Source organism: Gorilla gorilla, chromosome 6, assembly GCF_029281585.2.
Source record: "Gorilla gorilla gorilla isolate KB3781 chromosome 6, NHGRI_mGorGor1-v2.1_pri, whole genome shotgun sequence".
Taxonomy (NCBI): Eukaryota; Metazoa; Chordata; class Mammalia; order Primates; family Hominidae; genus Gorilla; species Gorilla gorilla.
In genome coordinates, this window is record NC_073230.2 from 138,505,738 (window position 1) to 138,526,012 (window position 20,275).

General features: G+C 44.6%; 1 protein-coding gene across 2 annotated transcripts in view; it reads left to right on the forward strand.

Annotated features, from left to right (window-relative positions):
* Window positions 1-4,193: 4,193 nt before the first annotated feature.
* STRIP2 (striatin interacting protein 2) overlaps window positions 4,194-20,275 on the forward strand; it is a 57,704-nt gene continuing 41,622 nt past the window's right edge. Inside the window, exons 1-3 of one of the 2 annotated variants that reach the window (XM_004046204.5) lie at window positions 4,194-4,397; window positions 9,825-9,894; window positions 13,792-13,866. In XM_004046204.5, coding sequence (XP_004046252.1) covers window positions 4,269-4,397; window positions 9,825-9,894; window positions 13,792-13,866 — 274 coding nt within the window. In that variant the 5' untranslated portion in view covers window positions 4,194-4,268. The remainder of the gene's footprint in view (window positions 4,398-9,824; window positions 9,895-13,791; window positions 13,867-20,275) is intronic. The other variant, XM_055392258.1, reaches the window with a different exon arrangement.

Genomic DNA, 20,275 nt, shown 5'->3' on the forward strand with positions numbered 1-20,275 from the left:
CTCTTAAGGGTATTTCTTGTTTCTGTGAACTAGAAATTCAGAGATGAGAGAGATCTCTGGGCAACAAACTAGAGATCCTGCTGTAGGGCAAGGATGTGAAAATGTTACCAATAGGCATGTTTGACCTTAGGATGTGAAAATGTTACCAGTCGGCATGTTTGACCTTAGTTAATAAATACCGTGTTCCCCTCCTACCAGCCAGCATACACGCGCATCCTGGCTGTGTGTGTAAAGAACCTGTCTTCTCAGAACCACCACCCTGGGGAGTCGAGGACTGTAGGCTTAACTCAGAGAAACTAAACCATAGTTCTAGGTCCCTGACTCCCTTTTAGTTGAAAAATGCAGGAAATCAGCATCCCCCAGTTTGGGACCAAAGGACCTTGATAACTAGGACCTGATTATATCCAGCCAAAGGGAAGAAAGAAGTGCATCAGGCAGAGATTTGTCTCTAAATCAAGTTGCCTGATTTAACCAAAGGATGAATCCAATTGCCTATTCTTTCTCAACTGCCAGTAGGGTAACCATCTTTGGGTAGCTTTCTGATAGCCACCTTCTTTAGTTGACTACCTAAACTAGTTCTGCATCCTGTATGCAATATGTTTTCTTTTCATAGCAGAATCTTCTGCCACTTTGGCTTCTGATTATTTAGATTAAGGGACACAGGGCTAGAATCGTCTGGGCAGTCAGTAATCCTCAAAATTAGTGCCATTCCAGTTAAGAGGAGGAGAATGCAGCAGCTAGCAATGAAGCCGGTCAGTTCAAAGGATTTGCTCCCCTGCAGTAGGGCTTGACTCCTCATTTGTGAAGGATGGAACCTTGGGTGCCTGGGTCTTTATTTCAGAATCATAGGGTAAGCCCAAGCTATCCACTGCTGCACAAGTTTCTCCACCTCACAATATTGTGCAAAAAAACTTGAACTTTAAAGCAGGCTAGCTTCGGTTTGAATCCCAGCTCTGCCATTTACAAGTTATGTAACTTAGTCAAATTACATAACCACTCACAACCTCAATTTTCTTGCCTGTGAAATGGATACTGCTTATCTCCTAGGATAAGGATTTAATGAACCAATATATAAAAAGTGCTGCTTATTTACAGAGCCTGGCACGCACTGCTGACTGCATACACATCATTCCTTGTCTCAATCTAGAGCCCTACAACCTCTGTTGCATCATTACACCCACACCTGCCCTTTATGGAGAGAGGAGGGTGTTCTATCCTTTTTTTACTAAATTATCCTAACTGCCTGATAGCCTCAAAAAGCAGGTACTTTAAAACTTCCTGCGTCTTATTAAGCTTTCTCAGTGCCAGGTGCTATCCATTTAGTCAAGTATCTGACCTCTGTGGATTAAAGTGGAGTGCTTATATGGGGAAAAGGGTATATGTGATTCTTGTAACTATACCTATTTATACCTCCAACCCTCTGCTGGCAGCCTGAGTTTTGGGACAAGGGAAATTGGTAATGTAGGTTTTTTAATAACGTCAAATATAACAGCATTGGAGCCATCTCTGCAAGATGGAGAGACTTGACCAGCCTTGACTAGCTCCCAGGTATGGGTGCCTCTGTGGTGAATGGTATTGATGACTATCATGCCTTTGTTGACAAATAAGCTAAAATAAATTGAATGTGTGCCAATTCCATGGCCTGTAGTTTCAAAGTTTTCAGTTACTCTGTGGTTTCTTGTTACATCTTCCAGTTGTTTCCAGATATCTTCCTCCTTATTAGAAATTTTGAACATCTGGGCCTATAATGAGCACATAGGTGTCTGATCTTAGTAAAGGTATTCTATTTCGCTGAGATGTGGAAAAGATCATGGATTGAGGTCTCTCCTCGTGTTGACTCTACGCAATCTTCATAGCACCAGTTTTACACATTCCTTCTCTGAAATTAAAGCCAGATGGAGCCTCTAGGCTTAGCAAGTGGCTTTAGATAGCTACCAGAGGGGACTTGCAAGCTGTCCTCTATCCTACTCCCAAGATCAGTCTGCCCTTTCCCCTAGGAATAGGCAGGAAAAGAATAAAGCGTCAAAACTGGCCACTCCTGTCTGCTACCACTGTTGGGATCCTGCTGATTGATTAGGCTCACAAAAGAATATGAAGTTCTGGGCCTGTTAACCTTAGGGCTCTGACTACTTAGGAGGAGAAGTACTGGGAAGAAGAGAGATAGAATAATGAATTCTTTTTATTAAGAAATCCCAATGGGCTGTGCTGTGGCAGGTTTACCACACTGAAGCAGTGATGAGCAAGGCGTGGGTTGTGAACTTTAAAGCAGGGTGTAAATTTTTAAGAGTTTAACAAATTATACCCTGAAAAAAATCCAAAGTCAAGTAGTTCAGGCCTTGAGCCAGGGCCTTTCTTGGAAATTCATATCAATTCAGTTCTGTAAACGCCACACTCCCCACCCCCCACACCCATCCCCCCGCCCCGAGACATTTTTGGTTGTCGCACTAGCGGGAGGATACTACTGGCATCTAGTGAAGAGAGGCCAGGTATTCTGCTAAGCATCCTACGATGCACAGGACAGCCCCCTACAATAAATATTCAGCCCCAATTGTCAATAGTACAGAGACTGTGAAACGCTGCGTTAAACGTACATAAATTAGGGGCATACAAAAATGAGCTAAATTTGGTCTTATTCGCTAGGAGCCCATATGTGGGTGGGGAGAGGAGTGGGACTGGAAGAGGAAAGGAAAGATGGGAAGGTACAGTAAGGAGATATTGGGGACCAGGGTGAGAAAACCCAAAAAGCTCCAAAGAGTGCTCTCAAACTTGCCTTGTTCTGTCGCCTATGAACTGGCAAAGGGAAAAGTGAGAGAGAGAGAGAGATGGTAAGAAAGGGACAGGGTTGTCCCTAAGGTATGGGAAGGTGGAGTAATTCCTCTAGGCCCTTGGCTTTGGGTATATCGTGGAAAATGTTAGGATTTTGGATGTAGGCAGAACTGGTTTGACACCAACACAACCTGAATGAGTTGAGGGCTAAAAGGAAAGCTTTGTGGAGGAGGAGGAGGTGACGACTAACTAGAATCTTTATGAGAGAAAAGGAATCAACCAGGAGAACAGAAGACAGTCTCCTCCAGAGAACAGCATAGGCAAGACCCTGAGACAAGATAGAATATGATACCTTGGAAACCGCAGGGAGGAATCTGCAAGTGCCGGTTTCCTCATCAGTAACATTGGATTCGTAAAAATACCCTGTCGGGGAGAGGTATGATGTGATATTTCGAAAGCGCTTACTGCAGTGCCTGGCACCAAGCTCAGTTCAACAATCCCCCAGACCCTTCCTAAAGCAACCAGGCTGGGGACAGCGATTTGGTCCCACCTGTTCCCCTGAGCCTACGTCTTTAGGGCTTCTATTACCAAGCCAGACTGTCTAAATATTTACTACAAGCTACTTTTTAAATTCAGGAGAGGGCAGATCAAACAGCCTCTTTTGCCCCCAGTAACAATGAGCCCTTAGGAAGCATCTTAGAAAAGAGAGAGGAAGGAAAGAAAGGACTGGCGAGCAGGTGAGGGTGGGGGCTTGCTCTACCCTCAACATTTACACACTATGAGGAAGAGGCCCGCTACAGCAGAGAAGGGCAGATGACAGGAGCAGCCCTCGAGGGCACCACCAATTTCAGTGACGGAAAAACGCCCCCATCCCACCCTTAGACCTCCAGTCTCCCAGCCAAGCCCTAGCTCCGGGCGAGATGCGTTCTCTTCAGAAAAACGCTGAGAATTCTCAGCTTCCAGAGACAGCGAGTCCCTCGTTTCGGGCGATGTCCCTGGCCACCTGGCGGTGCCATCCCTCCCCTGAGACTAAGCGGGATATGCGACGTGTGCAGGAGCCGGGATATGGGGGGCCGGGTCGGTGGTAACAGGGAAACGGAGACTGCTGTGGAGCAGTAGGCGGAGACTAGAGCTCCGGAAAAGGTCGCTACAGGGACGGGGGTGAGAGCTGAGAGACACCGAGTGAAGAGCACAGAGATGACCCGCCTGAGCTCAAGGCCCAGCTTTCGCGAGGTGTGGAGCCTGTAGCTAACCTAAGAGTCTCCGTCCGCCAGCAATGCCGCAGGACTAAAAAGATCCCCTCAAAATCTCTTCAATGAGCCCCCACCTCCTCGAGTCCCGCTCCGGCCGGTCGAGCAGCCAATCGCCTCGCGGGGCGGGGTTGCGGCGAGCTGCCGTAACCAATAGATGTGGAGGGGGCGGGGCCTGGCTCCCGGCGCGCGGCGGTAGGGTCGCCTCCGGCAAAGCGAGCTGAACCCTGAGGAGAGCCGCTGACCAGCAGCATGGAGGACCCCGCGGCGCCTGGGACCGGGGGCCCGCCCGCAAATGGCAATGGCAACGGCGGCGGCAAAGGGAAGCAGGCGGCGCCCAAGGGCCGCGAAGCGTTCCGAAGCCAGCGGCGGGAGTCAGAGGTGAGGAGCCCGGAAAGCTTCGGCTGGGGCCCGGAGACGCCCGCCGGCGGGAAGCGGCGGCTGAGGTGATTCGGCCTCGGCCCCGGAGCCCTCGATCAGCCCCGCGCAGTGGGCGCCTGCGGGGTCCTAGCGGCTGAACTCTGGGCTCTTTGGCCCCGACCAGTGTCCGCACGTCTCCTGCCGCGGGTTGGGGGCTTTCTAGCCCTCTGGCTTTCCCCCGCTGCGCGAAGATGAGCGCGGTGTTGAGCGGACCAGATACTTTCCAAATATTTATCTCACTTAATCGCTGCAGCCCCCTGAAGCAGAAATTCCGATCCCAGTTTATAGACGGGGGAACAGGAGCGGAGAGGTTAAGTGACTGGCTTGAGGGGTGGGAGGCTGGAGCTCAGCCGCAGGAAAGCAGGATTGGCGAGTGGGGCAACCGCAGTCCCCCTCCCAGGCTGCCTGAGGCGGGCCCCTGGGCCAGCCGAGGGACTTCTGCCCGTTCCCTGCCCGTCCCCTTCCCCCCGTAAGTCTTAGGCCGTTTAGGGAGCGCCTTCCGCGGACATCAGGCCCCTGCCTGTGAGGGCTGAGCGAGACGGGATTCAGGCAGGGGCGGTCCTGGAGTGGCTATCTGGAGGGAGCAGTCGCAGGATACAGATAGGAGTGTGAATATTTCGATCTCTTCCTCCTCTCCTGAAAAAAGAAACCCTATCTAGGAAGATGAAAGCGTTGAATTATTATCACTTCCCTATCCCCTCATTGAGGCAGTTTCCATCAGTTGGATCTCAGCGGGGATCAGAATAGACGACAAAATGTCAGATGTGGCAGGGTCTGCAGATATCATCTGGTATAACCCTTTCATTTTACAGACCTAAAAGAAAGAGGAGTGACTTGCCCAAGATCAGACATCTGGCATAGTTGGTGGTCAAGAACACCAGGCTTTGGAGTAGTCAGACCAGGTTTTGACTCCTAGCCCTACCATTTACTACCTGTGTGATTTTCGGCACATTACGGAACCTCTCTGAGCTCCAGTTTCTTCATCTGTAAGATGAGATTAACACTGCCTACCTCAGAAGGTTGTGATAAAGTCAAAATGAGATAATTGACTATAAAATGTTTGGCACAGTGCAGGCACAATGCATGTTTAGTCAGTACATAGTAACTCTTAGTATATTACTATCATCATCATCATCATCATCATCAAGTGGCAGAGCTGGTACTAGAAACCAGGTCTTTGGCATCCCAGACCTTGCCTTACCATTTGAATAGCATTTCAGTTTCCAAAGTGATTTCATGTATGCTTTCCATTTTGATGTAGGTAGAGTAGGAGGAATCCATTCATTTTTTTTTCAAGGTAGAAATGGAGATGAAAAGACTGGCCCAAAGTCACCACCTTGCAGAGGCAGAGAGCTCAGCCCTCCTGTCTTGCTAGATGATACCCGCCACATCATCTCCCTCCCTACTTCAAGATGAGTCTGGTCTTTTAGGGCACCCTGTACCTCCTTCCCCCACAGAGACATTGTTCTCGTTCAAATGTTTTTTTGGGGAGATGAGCCATTCATTAATTCAACAATTATTTATCGAGGACTTTCTGCCAGCCACAGTTTTAGGTGCCAGGGATATATCAGTGAACAAGATAGGGTCTTCGCCCATGGGGAGACAAATTGTGAGTAAATAAATAAAATAATTTCAGAATGATATGTTCTATGGGGGGAATAAAAGTCTGCCTGGTTCTCCCTTCTAAAGTTGCAATCTGTTCCCCACCTGTCAAGTCTTCTTCAGGCAAAGGCTCTGAGAGTACAGTCCTTTGCTTTTGCCAGTACTTTGCAGTGTCCAGAGACTCGAAAGCTTTCCACCTGCACCGCGGTTTACCTGCTGATTGTCTGCAGCTGCACTCTTCATGCCTGGAAATGAACAACTGCTGCGATCATCTCTATCTGGGCTCATTGCCTGCCAAAAGCCTGGCTGGAAAGATTAGCTTTCCTCTACCTTCTGCTGCAGCAGGACTCCTTTTACCTGCCAGTACATCCCCTATCACCACAGTACCCAGGTGCCAGATCTGCTTTTCTTCTCTCCTTCTTTTTGCTTTCCTGTGGAAGGCAGTCCTTAGAGGAGATGGGATTTTTTTCCTCTCTAGGGCTTTTAGAAAATCACTAGAAGAGAATTACTGTGGCACAAGTCGAGAGAGCCTCATCGTGTATCACTGTTTATGGAAGCACTGTTGACCTACCTTCTTCCACTGGCTTAGTGTGTGAACATCCCAACCTAAAAAGGAAGCTAAAGAATAATTGTTTGCTTAATAAGAAGAGTCTTAACCTAATAAAAGGATTCACCTCAGACCTCTTTTAGCCAGATCTGGTTTATTGATCTCAAACTCCTTGACAAAGTTTTAACTGGTCTGTGGTAAAATGAGGAAAATTCAGGTCATCGAAGTGAGTTTTTCTAAAAATTTAGTTCAATATATTAAATTTAAGAATGTATACAATTTAAAACAGTGTTTTTCAAACTGCTATAGGCGGCAACCTGTTAATTGAGGCTAAAATTTTTATTTTAAGAAATAAAGCCAGCATGATGGCTCATGCCTATTATCCCAGCACTTTGGGAGACTGAGGCAGGTGGATAGCTTCAGCTCAGGAATTCGAGACCAGCTTGGGAAATGTAGGCAGACCCCATCTCTACAAATAAATAAAAAATAAAAAAGATTTAGCCAGGCATGATGGTGCGCGCCTGTTGTCCCAGCTGCTCAGGAGGCTGAATCACTTAAGTCTAGGAGGTTGAGGCCGCAGTGAGCTGTGATGATGCCACTGCCCTCCAGCCTGGGTGAGAGGAAGACCCTGTCTTAAAAAAAAAAAAGAAAAGAAAGAAAATAATAGAAAATATCACTGCATCACATGCAGTAAAGGTAAATATTTTGTTAAACTTTTGTTCTAGTTTTTGTGTGTGTGTGTGTGTGTGTGTGCTGGGACATAATGTAAAAGGTATCATTTTTCCAAAAAGTTTGAAAAACAATTTTTAATGGCTGTTCTTTATTCTGAGATTCTCTTTCATTTTTTGAATTTTTTAAAGTTTTTAAAGTCCTTACCTATCAGAATAAAACAGCAACAACCCTATGTCATTTGCCACTCTCCACCTTTTTCTTTTTCCCTACTGTTCCTTTTAATCCAAAAGTTTGGAAATCTTTGCTATAGTGGATTAAAACATGATTCGCCTTGTTTTTTTTTTTGTTGTTGTTGTTGTTGTTTTTTGACGGAGTCTCACTCTGTCACCCAGGCTGGAGTGCAGTGGCGCAAACTCGGCTCACTGCAAGCTCTGCCTCCCGGGTTCACGCCATTCTCCTGCCTCAGCCTCCCGAGTAGCTGGGACTACAGGCGTCCGGCACCATGCTCGGCTAATTTTTTGTATTTTTAGTGGAGACGGGGTTTCACCGTGTTAGCCAGGATGGTCTCGATCTCCTGACCTCGTAATCCGCCCACCTCGGCCTCCCAAAGTGCTGGGATTACAGGCGTGAGCCACTGCGCCCGGCCGAATTGCCTTGTTGACAGTATAAATTGGCATAATGTTTTGGGGGAGCAACTTATATACAAAGAGACTTTAAAATGTTCATAAGATTTGATTCATTAATTTTCTTTATAAAAATCTATGCTTAGGAAATATCCTAAATATAGAAAAAAGTGTAAGTCTATTACAGTTTGTTGCATATAATAAAGGAAAATTAAAAACCATTTAAATATTCAGTAAGGAACTAGTTAAGTAAACAAATAAATGTACATCAATTTATACAACCATTTAAACTAATAGTCATAATAATGTGAGAAGAATGCCTTTATAGTATAATATTAAAATCATAGAGTGACCACTCACATAGTGCTACGAAGTGCTAGGCCGTGTGCCTTTCCTATATTAACTCATTTAGTCCTTAAAATAACCCTATGAAGTAAGTCCTGTTATTATCCTCATTTTACAGATGGGAAAACTGAGCAGGTCATTTTCCAACAATTCACTGACACCAACTGGATGTCCTACAATTCAATTCAATTCTGACACTAACTACCTAGAATTAGCACAGACCCCCAAGTTAAGGGCTCAGTCCTACAAGGCCCTACATTACACACCAGCCATAGGTGGGATCCCCAAGCTATCTACACTTCAGCCTGGCCAACTACAAATTAAGCGGTTATCATGATCTTCCTTTCAGGTTCCATAATTTGCTAGAATAACTCACAGGATTCAGGAAAGCATGTACTTAGAATTATAATTTTATTATAAAGGATATGACTCAGAAACAGCTAAATGGAAGAGACGCGAAGGACGAAGTATGGGTTTGGGGTGGTGCAGAGTTTCCTTATCTTCCCTGGGCAACACTCTCCTAGCACATCTGTTTGTTCCCCAACCCAAAAGCTGCCTGAACCTAGTTGTTTCTGGGTTTTCCTATGGTGTTTCATTACCTAGACATAATTAAACTATTGGCCACATGACTGAACTTAATCTGTAGTACCCCTCCCCTCCCTGGATGTGGAGGTGGTGCTGAAAGTTAAACCCTCTAATCATGTGCTCGGTCTTTCCTAACATAAGTCACCTCATGAGCATAAATTCTGGTAAAGCTGACAGTGACTCATTATGAATAACTGACACTCCTATCACTCAGGAACTTCTAAGAATTTCAGGAGCTCTGTACCAAGAACCAGGGGCAAAGAACAGTATATTTTTTATGTCACGCTGAGGCACAGAGAGGTTAACTTGTCCAAGATCAAATAGTATGTGACACAGCTGAGATTGAAAATTTTAAAAATTCATATATATTAACATATACAGGAAGGAAATATCCCAAAATGTTTAAATAAGTTAGAAGATGGGATTATATTAAAACATATTTAATAGGATGATAAATTTATACATACAACGTCATGGGAAATGTAATCTTTACTACAACTTGGAGTGGAGATGTTGCATCATTTGACAATCCTAAAGTTGCGGAATATTAGAGCTAAAGAACCTCTTTAAAAATAAGGAACTATGATCCACAGCATGAGACTTGATCTATATCATACAGTGGGTTGATGACAGAACTGAAGCTAGAATCCAGTTCTCTTTGTTTCTGTCTGTCTCAATTTTATATAAATCAGCTAGATGCTCCTTTGGTCTGTGTTCATGTAGATTAGATATGGACACAGACCATAGCTTTCATATATGTTTGAGATCCTGGCCCTTTATTCAGACTTTCCGATTTTGTATAGGAATCCTCAGCCCCTCCCCACACTGAGACTCAAGTTTTGGCTTGGCGTAGGGTACCTCTGAGATGAAAGACCCAAATAGGACTCTCCTAACTGTCTCCCTGATCTAACCTTGGCCTCCATGAGGGGAAGAAGATAAATAAGGATACAGTCTTCCCTTGGCAACCCCTTTTTCCAAGTTATCCCAGTTACCAACAAAATTTCTCTGTTACAGGGCTCTGTGGACTGTCCCACTCTGGAGTTTGAGTATGGAGATGCAGATGGGCATGCAGCAGAGTTGTCAGGTATGAGGTAGATGGGTCAGTAGCTAGTGGAAGAATGGCCAGGAGGAGAGGGAAGGGGCCTGTGATCTCCCTGGAAGCTTGTCTGTTCTCACCAAGTGGCTGTTGAACAAAGGCTGTTCTCCACATTCCTTTTCCTCTCCACCCAAGTGGTAAATATCTCTGTTTGTCTTCACATTTCTTCTGCGATTCTCCTTGGCTATGGTATTCTTCATTCTGTCATTCTATCACTCTTTCCTGCTCACTCTTCTTTATTCTCTTTGAAAATAACTGATTTGGTGCACTCTTAAATCAGTTTTCTCTCCATCTTCTCCATATTCCTTCTCTTTTTCTCTTCCTGTCACCCATATCTTTGCCTGCCTCCTTCTTTCTGCTGCCCTCTTTCTATCCCATGCCATCTCTTTTTCCTTTGTCTCCTCTACCTCCATCTTTTCCTTCTTCCTCTCGCAACTGCCCCTTATTAAAATCTCAGCAAAGTCTGAGGAAAAACTATAGTCAACTGGCCAGCTGAGCAAGGCTGGACATGTCACCTGCATCCATCATAGTAGAGTTCTGCTTGGATGTTTATGAGCTGGGGTTAAGTGATTCCATTCTTCTTTCAGTGCTGGCCTGCTTGTCTCTGTCTGGATTTTTAGCTTAGGGTAAATGTGATCTCCTCACATTAAGGGCCTCCATGTTACATGTGTTATGAATGCCAGTTATTAATAAACAAGCTTTGGGTGGAGATGTGTGAAATTTAAATATTCTGTCACATGGAAGTGATACTTCGAGGCATGCTTTTTCAGAGAAAAGAGACAAACAATTTTAAAGACGTTCTTGTGCATGAGCACAGAGAATAAATTTTGTGATGAGTGACAGAGAAATAGAGAGCTAAGTTTAATAACCAACAAAGGATTAGAATTCATAATAGGAATATGATATAAATATATATATATTTTAAAGAGAGGAGAGAGATGAGCAACCCAACAGAGAAATGGGCAAAGAATATAAATGGGAATTTATAGAAGAAAAAGCCAAATGGTCAATAAATATATGAGAAGATATTGAACTTTATTAGTAAATGGGGAAAAGCAAATTAAAATAATAAAATATTATTTCACAATCATCAGAGTGCAAAACTTAAAAGCCTGGGGTTGGTGAGGGTGCAGAGAAATTAGTACTTTTATGCACTGCTAGACATGGGGGAGCAGAGTATAAAATTGAAAAGCATTTTGCTTATATCTTGCAAAGTTGAAGATGTGCACATATTGTGACCCAACAAGTCTACTCCTAGATATCCACTCTAAAGAAAATTACACTTGGGCACAAGAAAATGTACAAAGATGTTTATTGCAGCCTTGTTTATCAGTGTAAAAAGTTGGAAACAACCTACAATGCTCATCAGTAGGGAAATGGATAAACTATAGCATATTAGTGCAGTAGGCTATTGAATAGCCATTAAAATAATAATTGATCTAAATCAATATATTTATTTTTTATTTTTTTATTTTTGAGACAGGGTCTGGCTCTGTTGCTTACGCTTGAGTGGCACAATCTCAGCTCACTACAGCCTTGAGCTCCTGGGCTCAAGTGATCCTCCCACCCCAGCCTCTCAAGTAGCTAGGACCATAGGCATGCCCTACCATGCCCAGCTAATTTTGTGCCACCATGTCCAGCTAATTTTGTTTATCTTTTGTAGAAACAAAGTCTCACCGTGTTGCCCAGGCTGGTCCTGAACTCCTGGGCTCAAGTGATCCTCCTGCCTTGGCCTTCCAAAGTGCTGGGACTACAGGTGTGAGCCACCACACCTGGCCTCAACATGTTTCAGTGTCAATAAATGCTTGGCCGGGTACGGTAGCTCACATCTGTAATCCCAGCACTTTGGGAGGCCGAAGTGGGTAGATCACCAGTCAGGAGTTCGAGACCAGCCTGACCAACATGGTGAAACCTTGTCTCTACTAAAAATACAAAAATTAGCTGGGCATCGTGGCATGCACCTGTAGTCCCAGCTACTCGGGAGGCTGAGACAGGAGAATTGCCTGAACCTGGGAGGCAGAGGTTGCAGTGAGCCAAGATCACGCCACTGCACTCCAGCCTGGGTGACAAAGCGAGACTCCATCTCAAATAATAATAATAATAATAAATGCTAAAGATAAAATTGGGAGAAAGGATCAGTGACAAAGGAATTTATACAATAGGATACTGCTTGGATAAAAAAGTTTTTAAACAGAGCAATATCATATGTTTACAGGCATATATGCATATAGCAAAAGTAGAAAAATAGGCTTGTGAAGGATACACACCAATTTCATTACAGCAGTTGCCTCTGGAGAAGGGAATAAGATAGACTGGGGAGCAGTCTGAAGCAAATATAACAAATGCTAACATTTGTTTGACCTGGGTAGAAGATAATACACAGGTGTCTTAAATGTACTATTCTGTTCTTACCTGTATATAAAAATTCATAATCTAAAATTTAAAAATAAAAAGACCAAGACTAAAGTTCAGTACCTAAGAGCCTTGCCCACTTTTCTGATTTGGTTTATGGTGCTTTACTCTTAAAAATATATATATTCACCTCTCCACTAATGACTGAAGAATTTAAGATTCAGTGATGGGATTTGCTTCTGGTCACTCCTAGAGTCTGGAACTTAAGACTCAAAAGCCCTGACTCCCAGACAAGGTGTTTCTCAACCATTAGACAGCTGGCTGGAACATAAGTGAATTTCTCTTGCTTTGTGAATTACCTGTGACCTAGTTAAATTTCCAGGAAGGGTCTCAGGTAGGGAGCAGAGATTTAAAGGAAATCTGTTCTATCATCTGTTGACTTCTGTATTTCAGTTCTTCATCTTCTGTAAGATGAGGGTACATATACAATGTTCTGGAGAGAGACAGAGAGAGTAGGAAAGGGCATTTTTATTTCTTTTCTTCTTTCTTTCTTTTTTTTTTTTTTTTAAGAGACAGAGTCTTATTCTGTTACCCCAGGCTGGAGTGCAGTGACATGATCATAGCTCACTAAGGCCTCAAACTCCTAAGCTCAAACGATCCTCCACCTCAGCCTCCTAAGTAGCTAGGACTACAGTCATGTGCCACTACACCTGGCTAATGTTTAAATTTTTTGTAGAGATAGGGTCATGCTATGTTGCCCAGGCTAGTCTCAAACTCCTGGCCTCAAGCAATTCTCCTGCCTCAGCCTCTCAAAGTGCTGGGATTACAATCCTATAGGTCTGAGCCATCACACGTGGCCAGCATTTTTATTTCTCATAAGCTTTTTGCATTTTGTATTGAGAGGCTGCTGTTAGCAAAGTTAGATTTTCCTGGGCACAGCAGCCCTTTGACAACCATAGCTGTTCTCTAGAGTTTTTTTTGCAGCCTCTGCTTAGTGGCTGTGGGCAGGAATCTAAACTTCTATACCCTTTGAGGAAACTTAGCAGGGAGAGAATGAACTGGCTCCAACCCTGAAGAACCATCTAGCACTTACTTTTCAGCCCTTGCCATGGTTTCCTGATCCAGCACAAGGATCTTTCCTCTAAGTTTCAGGAGTTGTGTTGCCCTCCTCTTCTCTTAGAGATGGGATAGTTCCTGGTTGGGTTGACAAAGCAGGAGTTGCAGCCCTGAGAAACAGGAGTGATGAGATTAAGCTCTCTGTGCTGCAGTCCTCCTCTTGGCCCTCACCAAATGTTGAAGGCTGCCTTCTCTGCTGCAGCAGCCAGCTGGCAGGAAGAGGACAGGTTTGATGGTTTAATCTCCCAGGGACACAAGTGGCTATTTTTAACTGCTCTGAAAAGGAGGAAGCTGGCTTTGGATTCATTGGACACAGGAATGTGTTGGAAGCTTCAGCTCTTTCATGCCACCCTCTCTACTTTGGGCCTCTTCTTTAAGGATCTCCCGAATGTGACTGTTCTGTCTTTCCTGCCACAGAATTGTATAGTTACACTGAGAACCTGGAATTCACCAATAACAGGAGGTGCTTTGAAGAAGATTTCAAGACTCAAGGTAATTCCAGATCTTTACTCTTAGAGACCTGCTTTTTCCTTTTATGATATACCAGCCTGATCTAGTAAAAGACTAAAACAAAGTACTATCCTTCATCCCCTCTGTATTAGTTAGGGTTCTCTTAGAGGGATAGAACTAATATGATAAATAGATAGATATATATAAAGGGGAGTTTATTAAGTATTAACTTACACAATCACAAGGTCCCATAATAGGCTGTCTGCAGGCTGAGGAGCAAGGAGAGCCAGTCTGAGTCCCAAAACTGAAGAACTTGGAGTCCGATGTTCGAGGGCAGGAACTATCCAGCACAGGAGAAAGATGTAGGCTGGAAGGCTAGGCCCATCTCTCCTTTTCATGTTTTTCTGCCTGTTTTATATTTGCTGGCAGCTGATTAGATTGTGCCCACCAGATTAAGGGTGGATCTGCCTTCCCCAGCCGGCTGACTCAAATGTTAATCTCTTCTGGCAACACCCTCACAGATATACCCAGGATCAATACTTTGTATCCTTCAATCCAATCAAGTTGACTCACAGTATTAACCATCGCAAGTCCACCCCTTGTCAGCTCGAACTCATACACATCTCCTGAGATCATACATAATCTTCAATTAAAGACAATAATAAGGGCATAATTATGCCTAACATAATACAAACATCCTTTGTACAACTGGAAACTCACCAATCCCCAACCCAAATACTATTATATAAAGTTAACAATACTTAAATGCTGATATGAAGTCAATAAATCTGATGTCACATGATAAAGGAGAAAGGAAATAAAATGAAGATATTAGTACAAGTGTATACACGCACAAACATGTTTTTAACAAAAGAAGAAGGAAATACTCATGACCAGCTGGTCACGTGGTCGTAGCTGGTATTGATGACTACCTTCTTCTACTACCCATTCTGTATTCCCTTTGCATTCAGCAAGCAGCTTGGCAGGTCATGGTTTTTTTCCTGGTGGAGTAATCCAAACCTTCATTCCTGAGGGGTCTGGGTCATTTGTAGTCCTGCCTGGATTGGGGTGTTGTAGTTTCCCATCGACCTTAATCACAGGGCATAGTAATATTAAGAGACGCCCTAATGGATCTCCTGTATTCCATGCATACTCTTCCTTACCTCCGTTGTGGAGTAGTAGACTGATTTCATCTTGATAGTCTGGGTCAGTCACCCCAGCCAACACTGTAACTCCCTTCTTAGCCTGTTTACTTAAAGGTAGGAGGACCCCAAAGTGTCCAGGTGGCAATCTTAACTTCCAGTTTAATGGAATCATTGTTGTGTCTCCTGGTGGCAGTTTCCTCCCTCTGGAGCTAAAACCTCTAGGCCAGCAGAACGTAATGTCACGGGAACAGGAAGCAAAAATTTTGCTACTAGATCACTAGGGGTGATGGTGAGTGGTGCCACTTCCACCCCTTGATTCCTGGACCGGTGAATCCTGACTATGGGAAAAACAGTACCATATGTTGGATGCTGATTCAGAGCATACACGGCCTTCTGGAGAACTTTGCCCCAGCCCTGCAAAGTATTGTCACCTAGTTGGCATTGTAATTGTGACTTCAAAAGGCCATTTCACCGTTCTATCAATCCAGCTGCTTCAGGATGATGGGGAACATGGTAAGACCATGAGCATGAGCCCACTGCCACACTTCTTTAGCCATGAAATGAGTGCCTTGGTCAGAGTCAATGCTTTGTGGAATACCATGACGGTGGATGAGGCATTCCATGAGTCCATGGATGGTAGTCTTGGCAGAAGCATTGCTTGCAGGATAGGCAAACCCTTATCTGGAGTAAGTGTCTATTCTAGTGAGGATAAACCTCTGCCCTTTCCATGACAGAAGAGGTCCAATACAATCAACCTGCCACCAGGTAGCTGGCTGATCACCCTGAGGAATGGTGCCTTATCTAGGGCTCAGTGTTGGTCTCTGCTGCTAGCAAATTGGGCACTCAGCAGTGGCCATAGCCAGGTCAACCTTGGTGAGTGGAAGTCCATGTTACTGAGCCCATGCGTAACTTCCATCCCTGCCACAGTGGCCACTTTGCTCATGGGCCCATTGGACAATGACAGAGGTGCTGGGGAAAGAGGCTGATTGGTGTCCACAGAACGGGTCATCCTATCCACTTGATTATTAAACTCCTTCTCTGCTTTGGTCACCCACTGGTGAACACTCACATGGAGTACAAATATCTTCACAGTTTTTGACCACTCAGAGAGGTCCATCCACATACTTCTTTCCCCAATTTTTTTGTCACCAATTTTCCAATCATGCTTCTTCCAAGTCCCTGACCATCCAGCCAAATCATTGGCTATAGCCCATGAATCAGTATTTAATCGCACATCTTACCATTTATCCTTCCATGCAAAGTACACAGCCAGGTGCACTGCTCAAAGTTCTGCCCACTGGGAAGATTTCCCTTCACTGCTGTCCTTCAGGGATGTCCTAGAAAGGGGCTGTAGTGCTGCAGCCATCCACTTTCAGGTGTGCCTGCATATCGTGCAGAACCATCTGTAAACCAGGCCCTGGTCTTCTCTTCCTCTGTCAACTTATAGGGAGCTCCCCATGAGGCCATCAGTGCAGGCTGGGGGAAAGAAGCCAGGGTGGCAGGACTGGAGACCATGGGCATTTGAGCCACTTCCTCATGTAACTTACTTGTGCCTTCAGGACCTGCTTGAGCCCGATCACGTATATACCACTTCCATTTGATGATGGAATGCTGCTGTGCACGACCCACTTTATGGCTTGATGGGTCAGAAAGCACTCAGTTCATGATAGGCAGTTGCGGTCGCATGGTGACTTGATGACCCATAGTCAAACGTTCAGTTTCCACCAAAGACCAGTAACAGGCCAAGAGTTGTCTCTCAAAAGTAAAGTAGTTATCTGCAGAAGATGGCAGGGCCTTGCTCCAAAATCCTAAAGGCCTCCACTGTGATTCATCTATGGGAGCCTGCCAAAGGCTCCAAACAGCATCCCCATCTGCCACTGACACCTCAAGCACCATTGGATCTGCTGGGTCATATGGCCCAAGTGGCAGAGCAGCTTGCAAAACAGCCTGGGCCTGTTGCAGAGACTTCTCTTGTTCTGGACCCCACTAAAAACCGGGTGGGGTCCAGATAAATGGGCAGGAATAACACACCCAAATGAGGAATGTGTTGCCTCCAAAATCCAAATAGACCCACTGGGCATTGTGCTTCTTGGTTGTAGGACGGGCCAAATGAAGCAACTTATCCTTCACCTAAGAAGGAATATCTCAACAGGTCCCACAGCACTGGATCCTTGGAATTTTACTGAGGTAGAAGTTCCCTGAATTTTAATCAGATTTATTTCCCATCCTCTGGCACACAAATGTCTCACCAATAAGTCCAGTGCTTTTGCTACTTCTTGCTCACTGGATCCAATCAGCATAATGTCATCAATGTAGTGGACCAATGTGATATCTTGTGGAAGCAAAAAGCGATCAAGGTCTCTCCGAATAAGATTATGACTCAAAGCCAGAGAATAGACATACCTCTGGGGTAGGACAGTAAAGGTATATTGCTGTCCCAGCCAGCTGGAGGCAAATTGCTTCTGGCGGGCCTTATGGACAGGAATGGAGAAAAAGGCACTTGCCAAGTCAATGACCACGTACCAGGTACCAGAAGATGTGTTAATTTGCTCGAGCAATGAAACCACATCTAGTACAGCAGCTGCAATTGGAGTCACCACTTGGTTAAGCTTACGATAATCCACTGACATTCTCCAAGATTCATCTGTCTTCTGCACAGGTCAAATGTGAGGGTTGAACAGGGATGTGGTGGGAATCACCACTCCTTTGTCTTTCAAGTCCTTGATGATGGCACTGATCTCCACAGTCCCTCCAGGGATGTGATATTGTTTTTGACTTACTATTTTTCTAGGTAGAGGCAGTTCTAATGGCTTCCATTTGTCCTTTCCCACCATAGTAACGCTCACCCTACCAGTCAGGGAGCCAATGTGGGGGTTCTGCCAGCTACTAAGTATGTCTATGCCAATTATGCATTCTGGCACTCGGGAAGTGACCACAGGATGAGTCTGGGGGCCCACTGTAAGTCAGGCCTGAGCTAAAACCTCATTAGTTACCTGACCTCCATAAGCCCCTACTTTAACTGGAGGACCACAATGACATTTTGGGTCCCCTGGAATCAATATCAGCTCAGAGCCAGTGTCCAGCAGTCCCCGAAATGTCTGATCATTTCCCTTTCCCCAGTGCACAGTTACCCTAGTAAAAGGCCAGAGGTCTTCTTGGGGAAGGATGGGAGAAAAATTCACTGCATAAATTGTTGGTAATGTAGTGGGGTCCTTCCTCAAGGGAACCCAGCCTCCCCTTCATTCAGGGGGTTCCAGGTCTATTAACTGGCTCAAGTCTGGAAATTGAGAGGCCATGATTCTCTGTTTTTATAATTCAAATTAGTCTTTCGTCTATTCGACCTACAAGTTTTCTGCTTGTATAAAGTAGGAATGCAGTAGGCTTCCTATCAGTTTCACTTCTAGAAACACTGTGATTAATTAGCCAATGCCACAGCTCTACATGAGTCAGACTATTCTGATTGCTCCTTTGCCTCTGCCATCCATTATGGTAGCTATGCTCACCTTGCCTTTGATGGTCGAGTGCTTCCACTTGGCCCCTGCCACCTCGGGATCCAATTATTCCCATTGTATTTAAATTTTGTAGTTGAGTGACTGTGGTTCCCACCATTAGCTCTGGCATAAGGAGAAAAGCAATTACAGGACTCTTCAAAGATGCAGTTGCTACCTTCACAAATCTATTTTGTAAGGCATTGGTCAAGGGTGTATCTGCTGGACCCTCCCAGCTGGGATGAGTAGATCTAAAGTGACTAATCCACTCCACCATCCCAATCTCCCTAAGCCCTTGGATCCCTTCCTCTACATTAAACCAAGGGAGAGCAGGCATTTCCAGCTCACTCAGAGTGGTCCATCTTTTAATCCATACTTCAGCTGACCAAATAAACTATTAGAACCTTTTTTAACTCCCCAAGCTGCAACATTGAATGCAGAGCCTCTACTTAGTGGGCCTAAATCAATAAATTGAGCCTGATCCAACTCTGTGTTCCTTCCTCCATCATCCCATACCCTTAATATCCATTCCCATGCCTGTTCTCCAGATTGCTGTTTATATAAATTAGAGGACTCAAATAGTTCTTTTTGAGTGTAGCACACCTCCTCATGGGTCACACTCTCAACCTTGCCTCTAGGGGCCTGCCAGGACTTTCGTCTAGTTATAGGTCTAGAACCAAACAAAGGTGTTGAGGGTAGCTTCTGAGGAGAAGCAATATTATCTTGCCTGGCAACTGTTTCAGGGCAACTGCCATCACTGTTGCTTCAGGCAGTGCAGGGTTTATCTCCTCAGACAAAGGTGGAAAGGCTGATGGCAGCATGGGTCAGGGAGGAGATATTGCCACTACTGGGGATGGGGAAACTTCCTCCTGGCAAAAAAGGTTCATCAGAGTTTACAAACTCAGTGTGCCCAGCTTCACCAGGGTGCTCCCACATGTCCCCATTCCAAGTTTCAGGGTCCCATTCTTTTCCAATAAATGCCCTCACTTTAACAGTAGATACCTGACAAGGCTGTAAATGCATCTTTCATTGCAGTTCAGCCATTCGCATGACAAAAGCTTGTGTCTGTTTTTCCACAATTTCAGCTCTTTCTCTACAGGAGATAAAACTCTCACTCAGGGCAATCTTAGCAGATTTGAGGCTCAGTATGTCCTTCTGAAGCTGGGAGACAGAATCCCTGAGTTCATCATTTTCTTTCATCACTTTGTCCACTGAACTTCGGAGCAACCAACCAGCTTCCTTATGTTCCTTGGTTCTCCACATATGGTCAAAGGTATTATGTATAGTCACTAAACTCCTTGCCTCTCATGAGTGGTGAATCAGGAATGTCAAATGCATTTATTTTGCATAACTCTCTAAACAGTTTCCACCAAGGACTATCAGTGTTCTCTATACTATTAGAAGTAGATTTCTTAGCATTTTTGGATCTAATCATATTAAGCAGCCAACTCCAGAAATCTCAAAACCACTGAAAGAACTCCATCCTTAATATTCTGTTCCTCTAGAACCACTCCTGGTACCCAAATCTGTATTAGTCAGGGTTCTCTTAGAGGGATAGAACTAATAGGAAATATATATATATATTAACCTTCACACCCTCCATAACCATGTAGCCTTTCCTTCTTGCTTAGGGGATACAGGGTTCTCTGTATCTCAAGTGGAGAGCGATGGAGTAGAAGCATGAGAAGCTGGTGCTGTGCTGCCTGATAGAACCCTTGATCTTAATGTTTCATCCCATCTTCAACTTTGCCCTACTCTCAATAGTAATTTCATGTGCCCACACTGTGACATTCTCAGACATTCTCATCCATTTCCTTA